The 24,465-nt window shown below is 44.1% G+C and overlaps 2 protein-coding genes across 2 annotated transcripts in view; one reads left to right on the forward strand and one right to left on the reverse strand.

Annotated features, from left to right (window-relative positions):
- The window catches only part of T265_06030 (hypothetical protein), a gene marked incomplete at both ends in the record, with an annotated part of 146,642 nt that overhangs the window by 111,066 nt on the left and 11,111 nt on the right, over positions 1-24,465 (reverse strand). Inside the window, 4 exons of the mRNA XM_009171189.1 lie at positions 3,175-3,273; positions 13,996-14,280; positions 14,665-14,739; positions 18,182-18,379. Of these exons, the coding sequence (XP_009169453.1) occupies positions 3,175-3,273; positions 13,996-14,280; positions 14,665-14,739; positions 18,182-18,379 (657 nt within the window). The remainder of the gene's footprint in view (positions 1-3,174; positions 3,274-13,995; positions 14,281-14,664; positions 14,740-18,181; positions 18,380-24,465) is intronic.
- The window catches only part of T265_06031 (hypothetical protein), a gene marked incomplete at both ends in the record, with an annotated part of 7,298 nt that continues 6,999 nt past the window's right edge, over positions 24,167-24,465 (forward strand). The window contains one exon of the mRNA XM_009171190.1: positions 24,167-24,241. Within this exon, the coding sequence (XP_009169454.1) occupies positions 24,167-24,241 (75 nt within the window). The remainder of the gene's footprint in view (positions 24,242-24,465) is intronic.

A 24,465-nucleotide genomic window follows, 5' to 3' on the forward strand; every position in this document is an offset into this window, starting at 1 on the left:
AACGTGAGACTTGGCCTATTCGCGCAGCGGAACTGAGAAGTCTTCTATTCGACATCCGTTATCTCGTGTGGGCTGGCGAATCCGTAACCAGGCAATTGGAAAGCGAGTTTTCAGTTGTGCAACAGGTATTTTTATTAAAGAATATGTCCAGCATCAGAAGCTATATTGGTTGGGACATGTGTTGCGTACACCTGACCATCGTTTGCCAAAGAGAGTGCTGTTTTCGACATCCAACTCAGAGTGGCCGAAGCGGAGAGGTGACCAACCCTTGACCTGGCAGAGAGGTATGAAGGAGACTACGAAACGTTTGAGTGCCTAAATGAATGTCTGGAGGTGTGGACACCTCGGAATGACTGTGGTAAGCTAGCACTAAGTCTCTTCCCCGTCCATCTTTATACTTTTCTTTACAATAAGGCTTTCAAATAAATCTTGGTTGTAGGGTAGTGAAGCATCGGTGGTGAAAATCAATGTCATGCTATTGATGGTGATGATATTTATCGCCGGACGCATGGAGTGGCGCTTTTGAGCATCATTTATGCTTCGCTGCTCTGAAATATCTACGCCTGTCCAAAGCGACACCCGTACTATCCAACCAGCCGAGTACAAAGTCCACCAAAGAATGCACATAGGCCATTCTCCGATGGAATGCACATTCAAATGTATTGCGCAGTCCTGTGCAGAGGTGAACATATATTTGGCCGTTTAGTTTAACTGGCCAATTTATGGAGGGACTCCTTCAACCGCGTCAAGCCAGAAGGATTGTACCCATAAAATACCGACCCTGAATTGCCTAACAACTAAACCAAGAATACCAACGTGGTTTTCACAGCAGACTCATTTAAATTCCAGCTGAATCTCTTGTTTATGATGGTCCGCTTCAAGTAAATGTACTGCACCAGGCCGCCCCATGTTTCAGGTGGTAGGATATTCGATATATCTGAATGCCTTGTTTTCTTGACGTAACCCATAGGGTGGCTGAAAATTCTTCGACAGCCCATGACCGGTTTCGCTCTTCTTGGGTGGTGGGCGCAGTTCCCAAGTTTCCGTCAATCTTATGTTCGACTTGAACCCAGATTGCGCGAAACGGCTGAGCATGTTCCACTGGCCGGTTAGTCTTTGAAGGCGCTGTGACGCTTCTGAAAGGCAACTTCGAAGATGATGGATGTTTGAATTGGACCCTCAGGCTCCGTCAGCTCAGTTCAACATCAAAGCCAGTCCAACTGCTCGAAAGACCAATCAGTGTGGTTTCGAACTCACTGATAGTGTTTTTTTGGGAGCGTCGTCGTTTGAGGAGAAGAGAGCTGAGAGAGGAGATGGCCCCGGGGGAAGAAAACCGTATCGAATTTCTGTAATGCACTGCTCATATGGTTGCTGAAAACTCCTTGACAGCCCACGACCGGTTTCGCCCTTCTTGGGGCTCATCAGGTAGTCGCAGTCCCCGAGTTTCCGTCAACCCTATGTTCTACTATCAAATTTCATCCACAACCAAATAAACCACCCGTCATTTGCAGATATAGTGCACGCGTCTTATGCCAGCATGCTAGAAGCCGCACACAGTGTATGCACAAGATATCTGTCAGATTTCTAAGGTTCTTTCCAAGTTGGAGTCAGTCTAATTCAACTGAGGAAACGCACAGAGAAACTCGGTTTCACTGTCAGTTTGTGGTTTTAAACACGTGATTACTTCGCCACATGAATAGACAAAGTACTCTACAGCTCCAAACCAAGAGTATGGGAAATGCCCCCCTGGTGTTCTGACAGATGGTGGCTTGCTTCACGCAATTTCGGGGAATTCCCTCTGCTTTTGGATTACAAATTTAATGCATTCTGTTCCAAAACAGGCTGAATTCATTCATTCATGATTCGCCATCAACTGCTGATATTGTCACGTGATTTTATCCAAACTGTCCGGTGAATAAGCAATCAGCTTACTGAGTGCATTAGGCGTAGTCTATTGAATATCGCTCACCCCTAGGGGGTTGACTACAAACTGAACAAAACTCAATGAGTTGTAATTTTCTATTTAGCACCCTAAACCCGTAGGCTATATTTTAACTTTCTCGCTTTGCTCTACGCAAACGTCGTGCATGGCGATTTCAGGTCGCATGACCGCTGTGCACTGAGAAGAAATTAGTCCGTTTTCATGTGTAAAGGAAAGAGAACATGAAGAACTGATGTAATGGGAAAAAGCAATCAAGAGGAATTGCGGAGAACCCACTAGAAGCTATGGTTAGTGGGATCGCTGAATCGGCTTTCATCGGTATGAATCATCTTCCAGGTTACAGTTTACTTGACCCTTTCATCGCTCCAAGAATTGGCTACCAGTTTATATCAATATCACTCTTTTTATCAAACAAGTTTTAGGTTATCAGACATTTTGGGGGCAGTTAGCTCCACGAATCTTCACGGTTAATCTGGGGTTTGTTACTTTATTGAGCATAAATTCACTGAAAAGCTGAACGACAAACTACAGAGGACCGTTTCAACTCGAAAATGGTCGGATAATCCATCCGGAAGAGTCGAGAGTTACCATTCATCTCTTTGGTTTTTATTTACGATTGGCTCAGGTGCACACCCCGAAGGAAATCTGAACAAGCGAAATTCGACAGACAGGTTGGACATTTCTGTCAAGTCACGGCTGGTTGATGAACAATGTGGTTTTCTTGAACTGATTTACAACCGGACGCCGCTCGACTTTACCAAGGCAGAAACTTTAACGTAGCTAATTTCTCGTACGATAACTTATCATCAGGAAACCTACACGAACTCACTAGATGTACTTCTTTCTGGCTATCTTGTTTAATGTACGCAGTTGAAAGATATGCTTCCGGCAGTGTCATATCGCTCAGGCGTGAGCACGTTTGCCTGGTCAGAAGTGATCACCTAGGTGAGTCCAGCCTGCGCTGGTGAAGAAGTGGTAACAGGTGTCCGGAGCTTGACCTCAGCACGGCCGAGAATATGCGACGCTCATGACCTCTACTGGGAGCAAAACTCGAGTCGAGTTCTCCCTTTCTTTGATGTAGACTCACACTTCAGGAAAGGAAGGGGACCGTTCAAAAGAAAGTGATGTGAACGTTTCCCGTTCAGTGCCACACTAGTAGGAATGGGTGAAAACCGACAGACTGAAAAAGTAACCTTTGTTTAGAAAAACCCACAGGCAAAAGTGCAACGTACCTTGGCTTGGAAATTGATATTGGCACCTCTCGCAATGAGCAGTTCGGTCATGTTCACGTTACCGTAGTGTGCAGCAATGTGCAAAGGAGTGAAGCCACTCTAGTAAGGACAAAAGGAGAAAGAAAGCAGCTTGTGAATGTTTTTACCAAGATTTCTATTCAGTCCTTATTTACCTTGTACTGGACTCATTCAACTAGATGAGGTGGATACATTTGATATTAAGCGTAGACCGGTTTAGCCCAACTCCTTGTCATGAAGTTAGTGTGGATGAATTTCGTTTGCTCTAGCATAGAGTGAGGAAATCAGATCCCATTTCTGTTGAGTCCACCACCAGTTCGGAGTGACAGAATGGTGACCCTCATAGGTGTTTCTGGGATTTAAAAGGCAAAACTCCTCGCCAACCTCCCTTTGCGTATCCAGACTTGGTCGGTTGGAGAGGCTTTCCACTTGATCGCTCTGTGAAGTTGGAGCAGACGGTGTTGTACCGAGGCCCAGAACGCCAGCTGTGAAATCTCGCAGAATCCACTATCTCTTTCTCTCCTATCCTATTCCTCTCATAATTCACTCCCCGGGAACCTCTTCCAGCCTTAGGGACAACGATAACCATTGATTTTAACGCACAGCTCCATTCCGGCTACGCAACCACCCTGTATATGACATCACTGCACTGAATTACAAATTCCCCAAAGTAAACAACCGGAGTTTTTATCAGAGTCATTTCAACCTCTTTACTAGACTCACGAACAAGCTTTGTGTTTTTTTTTGCACGCTAAGGTCTTTGCCGTCATCCTCCTTACGTACTACTCCGTACAACCGCCTTCCATGATCCATAAATTACAAGCATCTTCCCATCTCCTCTCGCTTTCCTTAATCCGTATTACCAGTGAAGGTCATCACAGGAGTTTTCCTCTTGTCCTCGCTTGGCATCGTCTGACCGGGCAATGACTACTCAGTCACCCTGATTATTGCTTTCCAAAGCATCGTAAAACCGAACACATTTCTCCGCTTTTTTTCCCAGAACAGGTCGTCGCTGAACTCCTTTGGCTATTCAACCTTCCCTCATTCACATACGAACGTAACCTCAACCCAGTCACTCTGTTCTCTGCCATTCCAACGATGTTTCGCCGTAACTCTCTCGTTTTATCCTCAGAGGGCTCCTACCAAGTATTCTTGGTGGTGGATTTTGCATCGGAAGGCACAATTATTGACAGTACTTTTAACTCCCATCGCTCAGTACCCAGTTACCCGCAGAGGTCAGTTGGGGGTTGAATAGAATTAGTGAGGAATAAGCGCACCCGATTCATAGAGAGCAAAGTTTTCCGTCAACCTCATATCCTTCCGATTGTGTCGTTCTAGCCTTATGGACACATTGAGGGTAAAAAGTTAGTGGAATATTCGATATCTGGCAAACTATGGCCCAATTATTAGACCAGTGTGCGCATGTTAGCACCCTGTGGTAAAAAGTCAGACGAAAGTGTCACTGATGGGATTCACGTTGATGATGAAACCAATCACACGTATCATTACAATCAGGTGCATAGAATGATAAGTGTCAATTAAGTCGATCCCAGAAACAATCTTTGCTAGCGCGATAAACTTTGGGACAGCGCCTCAACTAAAGACACTAGAGAAATTCAATATAACAAAGTATTGGCAAAACCTACGTTTTCTTCGACTCACAGAAGGTTTGAAGACATAAGGTTGACGGAAACTCGGTGACTGCGCTTACCTGATGAGCCCCAAGAAGGGCGAAACCAGCCGTGGTCTGTCGAAGAGCTTTCAGCAACATTGTGAGTAGTTTCCTTCATGAAAATTTTGAAGACAGTTTTACAGTTAGTTTCATGTTTCGTTTCATAACGACTGTCAGCGAGTTATTCCCACTAGATCACGTGAATCTTACTGTAGGTTAGTGTGAAACATGCCATTTAAAGTACGGGATACTTGTTAAAAACCCGATTACTTGCAGAAGCAGTTTGTGTGTCACGTGTAAAAAAGAAGTTACCAGGTACAGTCAGGACTGGTGAGGGTTTTCTGTGCATTCGGAAAGGTTTAGGAGTAACAAAGAGTCAAATTTTGTGTTGGGTTATACACAGCGGATGAGTATTCTGAACTATCATTGTTCCAAGTCGGAAGCTAGAGAAGCTGGAATGAGTACCAATTCAATCGAGAGGGATTTCAGCAGTCATAACGTCGCGGCCGAAGCTTTAACCCGTCAGTAAGCAGAAATTTTGGTAATAATGTAAGATATTGATAGTTCGGGTGAGTGTAACCGCTACGAGCGTTTCTGTGATAAAAACTGTTGACCCTAGGTACGCACATGGACACACGTCCCAGTTGTTCATTTGCCACGCTTGTCCCGGAAGAAAATTGCTGCTCACTTAGCAGAAGATCTCCGCGATTCTGATTGGAGTGCCCTCATCATACTAGTACATCTAGGCCACGGAAAATGAACAATGGCAGATTTCTGGCGCTGTATGACAAGCTTATCTACCTGTTCCATTCAACTATGTCTAACTGGAAAGGTTCGGTGACGGTGAATCATGGTGAAAATTTAGTGGATATGTAAAAAAGACACAGAAAGGAAAGAAGAACCGATTTTGAGCTCAAACAGCATGTCCATAGTGGAAGATCAGCGGGATTTGGATAGATTTTCTGTTCTAACTAACCGCAATTGACGCTGAAGTGCCTGAATGTTCATAAAACGATTCTCCAACAAGGTAGACAGCAACTTTATTGAAAACAAGCGAGGGCAAACGTTACAAGAGGCATCGCTGTATTTGAAGCGCACTTTTGACCTTGAATCCAAACTGTCCGGTCAGTGCTGGGTGAACACTCACCATCGTCGGGCGTTACTTCTATGACATGCCTGAATACTCATCACGTCAGCCGTGCTTCTATGACATGCCTGAACACTCATCATCATCTGCCGTTGCTGAATTGATTGACTACTTGAGCGTCCAATCGGCAGCTGGATTTTCTGACTTTGGGGGTTGACGGCTTCCCTACTGCGATTTGGATGGTCCCAGTAAGTTTCGGACATTCTAGGAATACTTTCAAGAATCTGACCTTTCTGGGATTGTCTGACAAGCGCCCGACGGAGCTTTCTGTGTAACACCTGACGATTAAAGTATGCTACTCCGGGCTAAGCAGTTTTTAGTTACGTCAGAAAAGTGTTATTCTACAAGAACAATCAAAATGAGCTAAAGCCTACTAACCGTCAAGTTAAAATAGCACATGAGCTATACCATAATTTATTAACAAGCCTTTAGTCGGAAGATGCCTTTTGGGACAAACCACGCCCAGCAGATTCTAGGCGCGAACTACTTCAAATCACCTTCCAAGATAGAAATGAGCAGTGTGTTGAACATTTGTGTTTGAGAAAGTATAGGAAACCACTACAGAAGAGTTCTGCCGGAGTGCCAGGTTGACAACAACGCGCACATCAACTGCAAAGTTTGAAGAAGGAAAACGCCTACTTAAAAGGTTGCTTAAAACTCTTCGACATTTTCAGCAACCTTGTTGGTAGTTTCCTTCATGAAAAACGTACTGCGATATCTCGAAAATCGTTCCAACTGAAACATGAGGCGGCCTGTGTGCAGCACATTCAGTTGTAGATTCAGTTGAGTCTCTTGCGAAAATCAAATTGATTTGACCTGTGTGCCTTTTTTCGTGAAGACGCAAGCTGAAGTGTCCCGGAAAAAGCCTGTTCGAAAGCGAGGCTGCCAATCGGACACCACAATGGTAATCCCAAAAAGGCCCTCTGTTTAGAGCCAATCAAATAATTCAAACAAGAAAGATGACTGTAAAGCTATCGTCAAAAGGATTCTCAGTATTGAAAACTCCGTTTGTCACTGAATAGATCAGTATCAGCACTAATACTGTTACTTTTTACCAGACTCCCTCTAATTTTGCTTGGTGTGATCAATCGATAGTTAAGCCAAGTATATTTGTCCAAACATATAAGCTGCTTGGAAGCCACAGGTGTCATGTATCCGGTTTTTAACAGCTACATTGTTGTCGTTATTATGATCGCCTGCTTATGTGATTTCAACTCGAGGCTTGTTGGCGCTCCAAAGATTACACGTTAGTGATGGCCAAGATAGACTTCTCATTAACCCATTGTAGGCGTCCACTTGTAACCTCCGTTTCAGGGCCTAGTTGCTGTGTCGGAAACTCGAGAGTCGAGATGCATCCAGGTTACTCAAGATTAGAGAGGAGCAGTCAATGGGACAGAGTTGGCCCACAACCACGAGCCTTTCCTTCAGTGATTAAGCGTCCTAGCCATTGAGCTATCTCCAGCTCAGATGTGGTTAACAGTGGTTCTCACTGACCACGACAACCGTCCAGAAAACTCTTCTTCGACGAGACATCTGACATTCCAAAAAGGTCTTTTTCTAAAAGGTATTTTACGAGCAGATCTGTCTTAATAGACACCTTGATGACTGAGTAAGATCCAATTTTAGAACAACATCAGTCTAATGGCAATGAGCGGCTTATTCAAAGTTCGAGTCGCGGTCCACTGCCTGGCAGACAACGGCCATCGTTTCAAAGGAGCTGAGATAGTGTTTCGGCCTCAAATGCTGCATTTTTACTTGTATGCTTGTGATAACTCATCAACAGCTGTTTGCACTGCAAACCGAGTGCAAACGCATCGGCATCTGTCCAAAAGTTATCTCCGTGTCTGCACCGTTCCAACTAACGAAGGTTGGTTCACTCGGGTCGATGACTGCAAGGATGACAGTCAGTAATGGCACACAAAAATGTTTCACGTTAAATGGGAAAAAGGGGAGAAACAACACGGACAAGAGCGGGTGGGAAAAAATGTGGGAATTTGTTTCCAGTCCTAGGTATATTGTACTTTGCACCAGATAGAAAAAAACAGCCAACTGGTGCAAAAAGTCTGTCTGGCTGTCCCTAGCTTGTCCAACATGCGGGCTTAAACAATCTGCCCTCAAATCAGAGTGTCTTCTGATCAGTCTTGTGATCATTATCGCCCGGCCTTGCCGAATCAATCTACACCTAATGACATTATTATCGCACACTCCTGAAACCATGTTGCTGTCAAAAAACTTTCGGGCGGCCAGAGAAAACCACCGTAATTGGACAAGCAAAATCCAATGTAACCCAGACACTTTGACCTATTTTGACCGATTCTATCATTTTAGCGTGTCATCCGTACCCAACTCTTGTTCTTCATCATCTGCCGGGGTGAGAATCGCACCAAGTTTCGAGATGCCATTTCACCTGAAATAAGCAGTTAGGAAGTTAGGAAGACAAAACTTAAACCCTCGGAATAAGGTCATGTTCGTTATAATATGCGAATCTCTGGTATTCATAGGGTTTTTCATGAGAACGGCTCCCTGGTGGAAACAGCACACGGTTTCTGTTAGCAGGTTGATGAAATAACTGCGAAAGTTTACCTCCTGAATGATATTGGATAATTGTCGCAATGACAAGTAAGGGACAAATCTTCTTGCGCATGATAGCACCTCCTAGGTCACACAGACGTTCCTCGGGAAATGCGGAACCCGGAGAGTCAGAACTTAGACCGTGTTTTCTACGGAGGAAAATGTTGGTAGCTGGTAGTGTAAATGGTCGTTAGCTTGTTCGCTGAGCTAGGCAATTAGATTGCAAACGTTTCCTTACCAATCGAGGTGAAAACACCAGTGCGTTATTGGGGAGCATGGTGGTGCGTAGCGGTGGGTTGGTGGTTTTTGCTTAGACCATATTGCTGCACGAATGAAAGGTGAGTGTTGATATACCCCCTGAAAGTGAACCACTATCTGGAAGGCTGTGAGCTTATATCCTCTTGGAACCCATGAACTGCGTAAAGCTGATGGTCCTCAACAGTCCATCTCAGCTTTTGGGTATTACTCCATACATGGCAGAATTTTCGTAACATCAGACAGTGGACATTTCAGGTTTGTAAACTCCGTGGTTATTTGAGTGGACTGGTTTGATGTGTGAAGCACGGTTATCGGTAGGCGTGCAGGTCAGCTGATCACAGAAATGAAGTGGTAAGAACACACCTTGGAAGCAACAAAATAAACTGAGCTACTATTCGTCATAGCAAAGCAGTACTATTGCGTACGGTGGAGGCTGCACCAACTCGATGCCCCAAACCTAGTTAGTGTGGGATGGTTGGCTTCATCCCAGGGAAGACTGCGCCAAGAATCTAGACCATTCGTCATTAAACTTCTCAGCACCTCTCTTTCTTGACTCTGTATTTCTGTCATTTCCTCGTGAGTACAACTCACGGCATTCAACAGAGATCCCATAAAATTCACCAAGCTCCTATTCCGAAACCTTCATCATCCTGTGGCGTTATATCTTCATTTCAATTGAAAAGACCAAGTGGCTTACACGAATTTTTTCTGAGAATGTTTTACTGGAATCGGTTGATTCTCTCAGCCAAGGTGACGTTGAATTACTTGAAATCAATTCGGGTTAAACGTCTGTCTTGGGGTTGCAGAATAACTCGTTTGAGCCTTCGACCGGATATGTGGAGTATATCTTTTCTCAGTCCCTTCAACCCTTGAAAATTCGTAATCTGCATTCTTTTGAACAACAATGTTCACAAAAGGGTGAACAAGTACCATTGGGTAGCCAACGGACTTCAACGTTCAAAATAGGGTTGCAGTGCTGTTCATAGTTTCGTTCACAGAGCTGATGAAATTTCTGATTCATTTAGCACATGCTTTGGTGCATTTCCGAGTCAGTTGGTGGGTTTCCTACTCACGCGTTTGATATCGTCCGCAATGGATTGATAAAACACCTGGGATTTAAGCCTTCAAGTAAGAGATTAATCTCAACACCGATCAATCACAGGATTCGTGTTTGTTAGACAAGTGATTCAGTTTCGTGAGGAATCTGGCTTTTTGTTCAAACAGTGATTCTGCGACTCAGTTACTGGGTATAGAATATGTGTTCGTAAGGGACTTCAGTTATTCTCAGAACACCCAACAGCTGTAAGCAGTAGAGCGGAGTTAGTCAGTTGGGTGGACCAGTCCCAGAGAGAAGTTCAATTTTGATGCAACTTCAAACCGCCGACTATTTTGTTGGTGAGCTTCTAAATTACGGCGTGGCTTTCAAAATTTCCGCAGGACATTGATGCACCACCGTAGAAATCACGTTTAACATGGCAAAATGTGCTTCTTCTTGCTTCGAATAATGTTATGGATTCGATAGACAGATAGACCAACATCTCCCGGTTTGTCACAGTTTATTCCGTATTTCTGGAGTGCGTGCAGGTTGTTTCATTTCTGACACGGCGTTTTAGAAAGTGTTAAGCAGGAATCTACATGGATTTCGCTATACCGCACGTCTTCAGGCGCTGCTACTGCCGATAAGCCTAGCCCAATAAATCGGGACGCTTGCCGGTCCGGCATCAAGACCAGATCTGGTTGGTCGAGAATCTGGACCCAACAGCCAATCATGACCCAGTATTGGCCAAATGGCGGTTGCCAATGGCGCATCCAGAACGCGTCAGAAATTCCAGAAAGTTATAACCGCCTACGCTATATATATGAAGCGCTGTACAACTGTTCCTGACTTCGTTTTGGGCATTATTAGACCTTGTGCACCTTTAGTGCTTGTTTTGACGTGAACGCTAGCTTGGGAGGCTCAGACCGAGAACTAAGCTGAGGAAAATAAAATACCGTCAGAAAGGTTAGTTGGATCGTCCTTTGCAATAAACTGATCAGGAAAGTGGCCATTTAGTTTGGGAAAAGTTCATTTAGAGTAGATATAGTCGAGAAGGTTTTTTGCTCAAAAATCCAATGAAACTGATTCTAGCAAATATTGGGGCGATGGTCACGCAAGTGATCGAGATAGATACGTGACGAGTATGATCAGGTAAGCGAGTCTGATGGCTAATGTTCTGTTCATTGACTTTGGCAAGTTAGTTGCAAACTTTCCCTCACAGTTGGAGGTCATATCACCCGTGTGTGGTAAGTTCGCGTTGCCTTGCTGTTTAGTGGCCCATCGTTGTGATGATGTTCAGGAATGCTGTGCTTTTATTTTTGTCCGTCTCGTTGGTCGGAGATTGTGATTGGCGGCTTAAACGATCAGTGCTGTTGGTTGGCCAGTTGGCGTGCCTTCTGATTCGTCAACACTTAGAAGGCCTCCAACTTTGACCCCTGCGACCCGGACTCCATAACCTTTGTCTTGTTCTGGCTACCATGTTTCTCCGCTGATCCGTCAGTTCACACTGAATTATTCGTTTGACGATCCTTTGTTTGTAGTTTTGCATAGATTAGGTTGCGATCGACATGCCTACCTTTTGAGTTTGTGACTGTCATGGTTCTAGGAACTCCCTTGCCCACCTTATATTTCCACATGTCAAAAACTTCGCCATTTCGGGACTAAATCTGTGCCCCTCTTGATCTTATTGTGTAGAAATCAGGTTCATGTGTGGATCGTGTTCTCCTATAGCTGCATTATGTTTCTTATTCCAAACCCAGAGGTGCACTTCGACATTTCACAGGATTGCGGGCCACTGACTGCCAAAATGGTGTGCTTCGTGTAACCATCTTGCAGGAATTGGATCATTGTTGTCATTTACTGACAAATCATCAACCGATGTGTTTGGCAGACAAATCGTCCGCCCTCATCTGGAGTGTGCCTGGTTAGGAGCATGACATTAATCACGCAAGGCCATAGAGGATGCGACTTCAGACTTCTATGAATGTCGTTATGTTTATTTACTTGACCAAAAGAACAATTCATTCAGTTTCGTGTAGTTTGTGGCAACTTCTCATAGTGTATTCACATCAGTCATGTCGAGAATATATTATAGCAAAACACTTGCTTCCGCGGCAAAAACTACATGAGAGAATCTCAGGTGTATATCTGCGCACCGGTTTGCGGATACAAAAAATTTTGACATTGATGTGTCCAGTTTCTTGAACTCCCGGTTTCTGAAGGTTTCATGGTAATACAATAGGGATGTGGCCGATTCACTTTCATGTGATCACACCTCGCTGTCCACTTCAGCGTCACCTTCCCTCTTTCTAAGTTCAAACACGGTTCAAGGGAATTAATGGTGCTCCTCCTGAAGACCAGTGCAGTATTTTTTAGCCCCGAAGAATGGAGAAAACCCAAGATTGTGCTTGATGTGTCATGGTCTGGTGACTGTCAGGTGGACGTGATAAAGCAGTCAGTGATAAAAGCGGAGTGCAACACGCTAGTCCAAATAGCAATCATGTGCTGTCTTTATTTTCATCCGATTAGTCATTACAGAGCGAAACCCTGTTCAGAATGTTCCACCAAAGTGAGAGAACAGTTATCTGGTACAACTACAGCAAAGACCACCACCGATGAGCTAACAACTCCGTTCTTTGCAGGTGAGCAATTAAAATGGACGATTAATCATTTGCCAGTGAGGTTTGTTTATCCCACCGAGAAGTAAGTATGCATCTCGGAGTGATTGGCGGCAAACCATCTGTCCCGTAATGGGATGAATCTATCGCATCACACTGGTGTAGACCTCTTCTGCTAACTAAGGCGTACCAGTGAGTCCAGTGGCACTGTTCACTACCTCGTGAAAGTCAAGCTCAAGCATCTAAGTGGTGGTGAGAATCTTTTGAAGCAGATGGCTTAGCCCATCACAAAAATTGTTCAGTAATTGATCCGTATACTGTGAGGTAACTCACCCTCGACATTTGAACTGATCAAACTGCATAGGTTGCGCTGGCTTGGCCACGTGCTGCGTATGCCAGTCGACCGACTTCCTCAAAGGGCTCTTTTCGCACAACCACTTGGAGGGTGGAAGAGAGCCAGAAGCGGTCAAACAATGACTTGGCAGCGAAGTATAAAAGCCATTACTAGCAAACTCAGCTGCGCTGGTCATTGCCGTCTTCCTGGATGGGGACCCCGAGACGGGCCACATCAATGGCTAGAGACATTGTCAGACATGGTCCAGTCGCGCCCTCAATGGCGCTCATGCACCCAAGCTATTGCCTTAAATGCATAGCTCCCTTCCCAGTCCCTCACTTAGCAGTGCTGTATCTACTCACTAATTTATCAGCTCCCGCCTCCAATGCGCAGCCACCTACCCCACCTCCCCGAATCATCGGTGAACGAAACTGGGGCAGCTACAACCACTGTACGACAAGTGCGCGGTTATTACATCTGACACTAATGATGATGATGACCCTAGACTACTCATAGCACATACTGAAAGATTCCACCAACCAGCTCACACGTCTTCACGGTTTCTCCAGAGTGTCCAGGACTTCGGATATGATGAACTCGCAGGGATTAGTGGAGCAATCAGGAAATATTGTGCAAATTCATGATCGAAAATATAGTGTATATATACCGAGAACGCTGTTTCATACCAACAGTTGTCACGAGACCCCATTTTGTTGCTTTGCTCGTATGAACTATGTAGTAGATAAGTTTGATACTGAAAGTTGTCCCCCCAACCCGACCCCCGCTTGCGTTTTTAGGAAAACGGAGCGGCATTGCCCAGGAGAGTGTTTAAGCCGAAAAATTTTGGAACAACAAACTTGTTCAGTAATCTCCAAGGATGTAATTTCCCTCGCTTCCTAAGCCGAATTAGGTTGACTGGAAAAAATCGTGAACCACACCATCATCGAGGTAGTCGAGCAATGTACCACATTTGAAAGAGATATCAAGTCTTCCATCAAACAATGATCAGTCAGTTGTTTGGACCAGGCAGTTTATTTGTTTACAGATTTGGAATCTTCGACCAGGTGCATACACCCGTCATAAACGGCCTGATATTGTTTTATATTCCGCAGGGAGAAAGTGTGTTACACTGACTAATCACATCAGTACAACATCGCGGGAACTTACCGCTGACTGGTGATCAACGTTCACATCACTGTTCAGTAGCAAATTGGCCGCTTTCACATCGTCTTTTTTGGCTGCAATATGCAAAGCAGGCAAACAGACTTTGCCTCTTGAGTCGTTCTCCAGCAATAGGGCTACAATCCGGTCATGGCCTTGTTGTAGGGCAACTGCCAAAGGGGTAAAGCCATCGTCGGTGGTCAGGGCTGGATTCGCCTCCTTGGAGAGCAACAACTTGACGACTTCTAAGTGATTTTCTTGAGCGGCCATGTAGAGCGGAGTGAAACCATTCTGTGATTTCGGTATGACGAAAGACAAAATGAGGGGATGAAAGTTTACACTGGACAATTCTTATCGCTTTTTAACGCCATCATCCGTCTTTTGAAAAAAATGAATGCAAGCAAGGGTGACTTTGACAAAGAAGTAAATATCTGACACAACCCCAAATAGATCCAAAGGTTTCGTATAACCAGGAGAACAAAACGATTCTGTTTTCAGTCTTTTATGCAAGATGCTCACAGAGGTGTTTCTACATTAGCTTGCAGAATGATGCGAGACCGTTTCAGATTGATGATCTCCAGGATTTAGCGTTCATAGATTGCAGAGAACTAGGATTGACTCCACACCTTCACCCAGCTCATGTGTGATTTGCTTACAGTAAATCCAGTTGCCAACCTTCTCCATGAAATTAACGAGGTCTTTGTAAGACCTATTTTGTTCACTCTCCGCCTTTTCTGTATCAGATTTAAGCTGAAACATTGAGGAGAAATAAAGAGGCAACTTCCTGCTCCAGTTTGTATGACCATTACTACAACTATACAGTGGTACATTCTCATTCCACTTGGTTCGGTTAGGATGACATGTTTTTGTGGTTTCAGTCGATTAATGAGTATCTTCCTTCCTCACCATTTTTGTCCGCAAGACATCTTAACGGCTGGGGCTCGACATCGATTCAAGCTTCTTCCATGATCTGGTCGTGCTCACATCTAAGTATCGAATTCTCATTGTCCTACTTCTAACCAAAAGGATCGTACTCTCCCATATAGGAGGACACGGCGCGATTTACCATGGTTACCGGAGATTTTGAAGGTGACATTTTTGAACAGAGGGACGAACGAAATGATACAAAATCCACCTTTACAGGTAGAACATCCAAAAAATAAGTTTCTCGGCAAAATATCGATTTTACTTTATTTGCCTGATGAAAGAATCCCCCCATTTGATCTTCTCACCAGGAGTATTCTTACTTGCCCTCATTGAATACCTGACTGCGTTGTCGAAATGATGAAGTAAATTAGATCTGAAACTCTCAGTGCTTGCCCAGTTTGATGGAAAGACTGTGCATCATATGGTCTTATCATGGGTAAGATGTCAGCAATTTCTGTGAGTCATTCTGTAAACAGAAGTGCGACAGGAAGGTGCGCCTCTGAAGTGCTCCAAAGGTGCGAAAGAGAAAGGTGATTTTTGAATAGACATAGGAGGCAGCTAGAAGTTGGTGAGCAGGATGCTACACTCGTTTGACACGGGACTCAAGTGAATCCACCTGAATCTGTCGTTTATGATGGCCCGTTTACGAGCAGTGTGTTACGTCTAGACAACAATATATTATGATATCTCGGATACCGTAAGAGCTGAAACATGGGGCGGCCTGGTTCAGTATACTCAGTTGAGGCCCAGCATAAACGGATGGTTCAGTTGGGTTCAGATGACTATCCAATCAAAACCAAATGTGTGTGTAAATGAGAGTATTTGTCAGAAGCTGTCCAACTTGGGTTCAGGCAGAACCGAACGCTGATAGAAAATCGCGAAATAGCGAAGCCAGTAGTGGATTATTGGGGAATTTTCAGTAACCTTATGAGTAGTATGTTGTGGCTAGACAATAGCTGTTGTAAACTTTTCGTCAGGTAGACAAAGCTACTCTGTGGTTTACCCACTCTCCCAGAAGGTGATGTCAGCCGTATGCTGCTGCATCGTTATGGAAACTGCTAACAGCAGCAGCATTTACTAGTACCAAGCTGCCAGACAGGAAGGTAATCGAGTAAGAGAGGATGTAATAGGTACTACGGAAAATGTTTGCACGCTCATCAGGGATAGCAGATGTTATTTCATTTATTCGGACAGATAGAGCACACAAACTGAGGTCACCAATCGAAAACTGATCGATCGTGTGACTGATTTAACTGGCATATCATACTTGTGTGACCAGGGTGCCCAAATCTGGAGGGGAGGGTGATTGGTTTCTTCACCTAGAGAGTTTGACCGAAATGCTCGACTGCAAGGCAACAGTCTTCTTTTTTAATAACAATAGCAGGATAAACTTAGTTCCACTGGAGTCGCGCTGTAAACTATGTTAGTCCCCTGGGGGAACAACTGACGGATACTTGGATCAGCGGACCGATCCTCTGGCAATTAGTTCATTGCACAAAAATCTGTTACCCCGTTCCTGATATCCATGTGTATCAAACCTCTTCTGTGTAGTTGTGAGGGGTTGGATTGCCGATATTAGCAGTCGGTAAAACGAATCTTCACAATGAATCTGAAGCCAACAACCTACATCACATTTTAATCGAGGAAACGCTCAACAAGCCAGTTAATCGTCGTTCAACTGTAACATCGATGCCTAGCTGCCATGCTACCCGAAGGAAGCACGAAGGCTGGGATACTGCCAGGTTGCCCAAGCCTAGACAGGGAAAGTCGAGAAGCAGAGGTCGGGTTCGAACCGTGGATCTTCCGGTCAGGAAATTCGCTATCTAACCACTTTAGCCATCTCACAAGCCAGTTAAATAATCGCTGGATTCAGCAGAAGTTGTTTCCAGGGTTTAAGAGCATTGATAATTACTCTTGAACACAAGTTAAATGGCTGGCGGTTGTCTCTTGTCATTCGGCTGAACCAATGAGCCTTAGCAGAACGGGGTATTCTTTACGATTAAGCACCCACAGGGGATGATCTATCTTCTCAGGAGGATAGAATAGAATTACTTGTAGCCTAGTGCTCACGTTTACGAAGCTCCACGCAGGCGTGCTTGAAGCGTAGTGCGACTAACAGTTTTACCAACTGGTCTAAAAGACACTCAAAGACAGTCCAGTAAAACTACATCAGGCGTAGTAACTCGAAAAGTTAAATTGAAAGGAATTTGTTTTGTGTAGAGAGTGAGTTACTGTCAAACAGCAATGAAGCGAAACCTCATTACATCAACTGATGCCATCTGGTATCTGCCAGCGATCATTCCTCCTGCCGACGTAGTGAGAAAATATCCCTCGGTTTTAACGTCTTTGATCTGAGACGAAATACACACGTACAAAGTCCATGGTAAAATAAAAGTAAACCAAACGAGTTTCAGCAGCTTCCGGGCTGATCGTTGCATTATTCACAGCAGAATAAGGATGGCGGTGGTGTGATTTGCTCCAAAAATAGATTGCTACATTAAAAAATCACAGTGGTGAACAGTTTCTCAGGGGAAATAAAACCTAGTTTTCAATTTGCCTCTTGAGACTCATATCTTGGAAGCTCATCATCATGGTCCACTAGAATCGCGAAAAATAAAAATTACTCACTTATTTGCCACTGAATGCAGTAGGTTATCCATCCATTAGTAAAGAAAATAAAGTGTCTCCTAATTAAACAGGTATTTCTATAGAAAAAGCTGACAGTTCAGGTTTCTCTTCACTTCGAATTAATAAACAACCACTGGGCAAAATTACTGATTTTGAAGCCCGAAATGTTGGTTGTACTCAAAATCTGGCCACTGCGTCCTCAGACCTAAAGTTCGAAAGGGGTCGATTTTGCCCAAAATTTTGCTCCCGTTTTTTTATCGTGCTTCAAACGTCACTATGATCTAGTTTACCCAATGTTCCACTATTTGTTGTGTTCGAATAGGGAACCCTATTGGTTCGATATGGAGCGCAGTAGGTAGAGGTTGGAAAATGGTTCACAATAAATTATCTTCACTCCTTATACTGGCACACAAACCGAAGGTCTACTAATAACCATCGGCACATACCTTTTTTGAAATAACTGCTGCGCACTGATTTCCAAAATAACTCACAGGCTTTCTTATTCTAACTAAACTTTCGGTTTTGGCTGCGTGGCCGTCATGTGAAACATTGAGTCACGTTGTGGGATTCTCAAAAGTCAACCCGAAAAAAAACATAATCGGAGAGAATCAGCCAACTAAGTAAGAGGAAAACCAACCTGCGCCTGAGTGTTAACACTTGCACCGGCATCAAGAAGCATTTTGACCACTTCGAACTGTCCAGCCAGGCTTGCAATGTGCAGAGCTGTATTGCCCTTCTTGGTTGCACGATTTGGATCTGCGCCACGGCTCAGTAGTTCTCGGACAACTTCCACGTGTCCTTCCTTTGAGGCCAGGTGTAAGGCGTTCAAACCATTCTGAAGGGAAGTAGTAAAAGGAAAGTATTAATAAATGACTAACAGGATTGTGACTACCACGGAGCAGAATAGAGAAAAACTCACTTGACTGAGTTCCGGGATATATGTCTCATTCTCTTTCCAAAAAGATTACCAAAGTCAGGCCTATGACCGGCACATTTTTGAGATTAGTCTATAAGAGTAACAGCATGTTCCTATTGACTACTCGGAGTGCACCGTTTACAACTATGTTCGCATCCAACCTTCTGGAAATTTCGAACCCACATTCCAACCTGAAACTGTAGCCAATCTATTCTAAAAGGCCGAAAAGCGCGGCACATCATCAAAGGTACACACCTCATTAAATTCTGGGGAGATTCGTACATTCCAACTTCCCGATCGGATTTCAAACATTGACATTCACAGATCAGCAGCGTGATTGATACGCACATGGAAAAAATAGTGCGCAAATCAATTCACGTGACCTGGCACTAACTGGCCTCTCGAGGGACTACGTCATCTCAGATGGAGGCCCCGTGCAACTGGTGGGAAAATTTCACTTCTAAGTATATTACTCATGGCTTAAAAGTAGTCAAGATAACTTCAGCCAAAAATTTTGCATCCCACAATCCAGTCAACGTAGGCCGGGAGTCCGAGGCACCCTGTGCATGTGATTCCTTATTTTGGTTTCTCCAGCTTGGGGTTTCTGAGCCCAAAGGTTTCCTCGCTATTCGAAACCGAAGCTAGGTGAGCAAGTTTAGAATCCCCTCCACCACATCCGCAACCTTTAAAATCCTGCCCTCAAAAAGAAGGACTAACATTGAAGGACAGTTTAAACAAGAAATAAAGTCATCTTCGAGGGTTGCACACACTTGTCAGAGCACACGTAATCTTAATCCGAAAAATAACGAAAAATGTACATTTGGTTTGACTTGTGATACACCTATATTTGGTGCTTTACGTTTCAGCTATCTACTCAAAAAACCATCGAAGAGAAGAGGTTCATTGTGGGGTTTTTGCCAGAATAAACAATGTGTTGTCTCAACAACTGCTGTGCAAGTCCTCCTCGGCCTGTTCTAAATTGTTCGATGAGTATGCTGCTGGAACAGACCAAAAATATACCTTTTATAAGCTTGGTAATTGTTGCAAAATCAGGAAGTACGTTTTAAACCGGCAACTGGAGCGTTATTTGGGCCTAAACGTGATAAACTGACGTAGGTAATAGGGCATCTCAAACTTGGAGCCTCAGTATTATGGTATACGATCAGTGGTTGTCCTAGGAGTTGGACCTTTCGACACAAGGGACACTTTATCCAGTAGAATGCTTTCCGGTCCTTTAAACTTCAAGATGTTCGGTTTGTTGTGAATGGCTAATCCGTCTTCGGCCCCAACTGGAACGAGAACCATTGCAAAAACCCTCCTTCATGATGAATTCTGCCCATAAATACGGTGAGTTTTGTTCTTATTTATCGCCCTTCAGTTTTTTCAGTTGAGTAAGCGGCAGGAGTTGTGTATTTGAAAATTTATGCAACATTGAAACATTTTGTAAATAACTGTCAGAAGCCCAAATTATGGTTTCTCAAGTGATGACACATCACACCAGTGTCACTGATTTCAAGGTGGCACCTAACGAAACAACGGATAAGGTATAATTAGCACCGATGAGTCATCAGCCCCAATGGCAATTTGTCACAATAATTGCAAGCGAGATGCACGGATGTGGTCACGTGTTTTACGCGTGTTTACGACTGGTCAATAAATCCATGAAAAATGGAAACACATAAGTCAGGTGATTAGAGAGTTCAGTGCATCTATAGACGAGGTTTATCGCATCAGTATTATCGAAATTTCTCCCTAGTGAAACTCAGATTTCCAGTCAGTCGTGCTATGATTGCTTGTATCAAGCATGCTGGCGGTGGGCACCGGTGCTTTTTCATCATCTGTCCATTAAGTAGAGGAAAGTCTCTTCAAGAATTAATTCTAGGTGCACACGATTCTCGACAGTCATTCAGTGATTCTCAGTACAAACTTCAGCTGACTGACAGCCACATCTCGGAGAATCTGTGACCAAACAGAGGGAAGAAAACCCGAGCCCACTGTGGAAGACAGGTCACGTCGATAGCATTCAGAGTTTTTCCGTAACCGATTTCGTACCCTTTCGCCAGGTTACGTGTCGTCTAATTTCGGGTGTGCCATTCTGAATCATGTGCAAAATATGGTGCAGTTTTGGGAGGCGATTACTGGGCAGACACAATACTTTACTGAGCCGCCGAACTTCAAAGTTCTCACAGTCTTCGACGAAAGCCTTTGATACATATCGAGAAGCTTGTTGCGAATTTGCTTTGACAAGCATATATGAGCTGTGCTTTCAAAAAAGTCGTTATATAAAGTCTGGAGACCTGGCTATTTCGCTGCTGTCAGAGGTCATGACTCAGATCTACCGCCTCAGATGCACACTCCTTGAGACTCAGTAGCATGTTGGTTGTTGATCTGTTCTCCATACGAAGAGACATACTCCGTGCGCTGCTGAACGCACATACTGTGAACGGGTGATCTGTCCGCATACAGTGACGAAGCCTCTGCAATTCAGTTGTCAAACTCGGCGAACAGATCAGCAGCCACCTGATCAACAACCTACAACATTCCGACACGTTATCGTTGGTATGTTATCTGCTTGTTACATATACCGAAAATAAGCAATTGCGATTCGAACCTAAAGAATCCACGCACTGATCTTCTCTGCCAAATCGAGGTCGAAAGTGACATGACTTGCATCATATCTAGGAGGTTCTACGAGTTCAGTTGCTTTTCCCTGGAATGCAGCCGAGGTTTTCGAGAAATGTGGTTAGAAACATAAAACGTGCATTCTTTGGGGGTGTGAACCATACGCTACAAGGTTGTTGACGGTCTGTCTAAAGAGTTATATGCTTTGGACGTAATACATTACCCCCAAGGTTGCTGAAAATTCTTCAACAGCCCACGACCGGTTTCGCCCTTCTTGGGGCTCATCAGGTAGGCAGAGCCCTGAGTTTCCGTCAACCTTATGTTCTACCCAAATTGCACAGAATTAGCTAAATAAACTCATTTGCATACTGATTTGGTTTTAATGGGAGACTTACCTGGAACAGATGTACCTCTCGTTTGGAAAATTTTACAGCGAATGAATGTGCTGGACCAAACTGGTATGCGAATGAGTGTATTTCGCCAGGTATATGCTTCCCCCTCTAATCCTAAGATAAGGGCAATTTTGAGGAACAGGGCCACACCGGTAGGGTTGGAAACAATTTGCAAACCCTGGAGTTTTTAGAATATTTTACTGTTCGTTTAATAAACTCACTACACAGAAGAAATTTTGCCACGCACGGCCATTTGTAGGAAAGCATTTGGAGGCCTGACTGGCACGTGATCAGAAGTGTATGCATAGTGTATGAGGTATGAATTAGGCTCACAAGGTTTTGTCGATTAAGCATGATTGGACGAACCAACTTTATTTGGGCACCCGATGGATGTATCCGAAAGACTATGGAGGGTAACACTTATCCGTCATTTCCAGATAGTGCGTACCGTTAAACTGAAAAATGTGTCAAGTAACACCAGGTCACACCAGGTCAGTGGCAACTGCGAGAAAATTGAGCTCCGCGGCAAATCAAAATTTTCAGACCACTGAGGAGAGAGAGAGGGATAACCTCGCTGATTTCTCAACCATCGGGTCAAATTTGACCCGACCGAGCTGTAAACAAAGTAAAACTCTACAGGGATCCAGATAATCGTTAGACTGACTAAAGAAGCAAAGAATGAACTCTACTGTTATTGCTTTTTGTTCCGAATGAATCAGACTTTAGCTCGACCATTATACTTACACTTAATTACGTGCGCTTGGTTCCGATGATGAGATACGGATTAAGTCACTTTGAATTACTAGGTACTCTTTTTCAAATGAGACAACGGAAATTCCTCGAGACCACTGAAGATATTCCTTATTCTGTGAAAGACACAACAACCAAAATAATGTCTAGTTTTCAAAGACTATAGATACCTAAATGAGAACAGATCAGATCCCATAGACTTCAGTGAACAGCAAATGACAACTCTGAGTTCCCATTACCCAGATGGTCGCGATTTCAAATGAGCATTCTTGCACATTCGTATTTTCTGATAAACAGAATTTATATATAGGAGAGGAAAATGTTGGTAGCTCAGGTAGGGTAGATGGTCGCTGGCTTGTTCACTGAGCTGGGCAACTTGATTGCAAACTTTTCATCACCAATCGAGGTGACATCATCAGTGCGTTATTGGGAAGCGTGCGTGGACTTAACGCACAACCACTTTCCCATCGCTATGCATCACTAAGGTCCCCAATAATGCACTGATGATGTCACCTCGATTGGTGATGAAACGTTTGCAATCAAATTGCCCATCTTAGCGAACAAGCCATATGGGAAAGTTTCCCAAACTGATGTTTATTCCAGCAGTCTTTTTTCGGCTTTGGCTTGGTCCCAGCCTCCAACTGGGCAGTTCCGCGAAACAAGGAATAGAGTCGGTTTTTGCTAATGGTATTTGTGTGTGTGTGTGTGTGTTCACGCAGCAGATTCCAAGAGTTCATGCAACTTTTCTAGAAACCCAGTAATATGTTTCACATTAAAAAAATGAACGAATGTTTGCTTAAGGCTGGGCGCCGTGTGAGTGATCACTTTATTGATTTCGTCCGTTGAAAGTAAAAACGAGGATAATGCCCATCCCACTGCTCATTTGTTCCCATGCGTCCATTCCGTTTCTTTTAGAAATAGTGACTAGGTTGGATTGAACGCATGCGCGTGCGCTAACCAGTGGTTCGAAAGATGCCGTATAACCTGGGCGGAATAGGCACATTCGTGGCAAAATGAGTCATCCAACAAGCCCAAGTGCATGTCTGCGGGGCTGGGCAGGGAAGCAAGCACACACGTGCACACCCAGTCGTCATCATTCAGTCTGTATGACTAGCCAACCACCCAGCGCAAAAACAACAACGGTTTGAGTGACAATCACTCAGTTTACGACGTAAGAATGGCAGTGAATCGCATGGGAGCGATTGCCCAAACAGCGATATCGACATCCACGCCAATCTACCCAGAATATTGCACGTTTTCTTCCTTGTATTGGCTTCCGTTCTAACCTAAATCTGCGATGAAAGTAATGGGTTTTGGTTCATTGGATTGCTATGCTGCAGATCAATGGCTGAACCTTTGTTCATGCACATTTCACATTAAAATACGGTTCAACGGTGAACAGATGTTGCAGAATTTTAGTTCCCTCCCATTCCACTCCCCCCAGTTCAGATTCGGCCGTCAAACGTAGCACACATTTCAAAATCTACAAGCATTGGGGAACAGAGGGGACCAAAGCGTGCAGAGTGGTACGACTCGGAATGTGGATGCACTGAAAAGATTTTTCCTTGTGAGAGAAATTTTGTGGGGATGTGAGGTGCTATCTACCTGTGCAGTTTTTTTTATAGAAACGTCGTCCTTCAAGTGTAGACAAGCTATGCTGAAAAGCTGATAGGTGCTGTGTACTTCCACTGAAGAATTTGTCCAGCATCAGAAGCTGCATTGGTTGAGGCATGTGTTGCGTATGCCTAACCATCGTTTGCCGAAGACAGTGCTGTTTTTAATGCCCAACTCAAAGTGGCGGGAGCAGAGATGTGGTCAACCCTTGACCTGGCAGAGGGCTATGAAGCAGATCACGAAACGTTTGGTTGCTATCGGTGCTAATTGCCTTCCAGGATGAGGACCGCGTGAACTTTACTGCATCTGGTCGGAGACACTAAAAGATATGGCTGTCGACCGAGGTCAATGGCGTTCTTATTGTCAGTTTCTATTCAGATTGCCTGAATTAATCTCTGGAGATGTAAGCACCTCTGAGTGCTTGTAGTTAGCTAGCACTAATTCCCTTCCCCGTCCATCCTTATTCTTTTCTTCACAGCAAGGCTTTCAAATAAATGATGGTTTTACGGCAGTGAAGCATCACTGTTGAACACTGATGTCATGCTATCAATGATGATGATGGATGATGATGATGATGATGATGATGATGATAATGATGATGATGATGATGATGATGATGATGTTGAT

The sequence above is a fragment of the Opisthorchis viverrini genome (genome assembly GCF_000715545.1).
Source record: "Opisthorchis viverrini unplaced genomic scaffold opera_v5_121, whole genome shotgun sequence".
NCBI lineage: Eukaryota > Metazoa > Platyhelminthes > Trematoda > Opisthorchiida > Opisthorchiidae > Opisthorchis > Opisthorchis viverrini.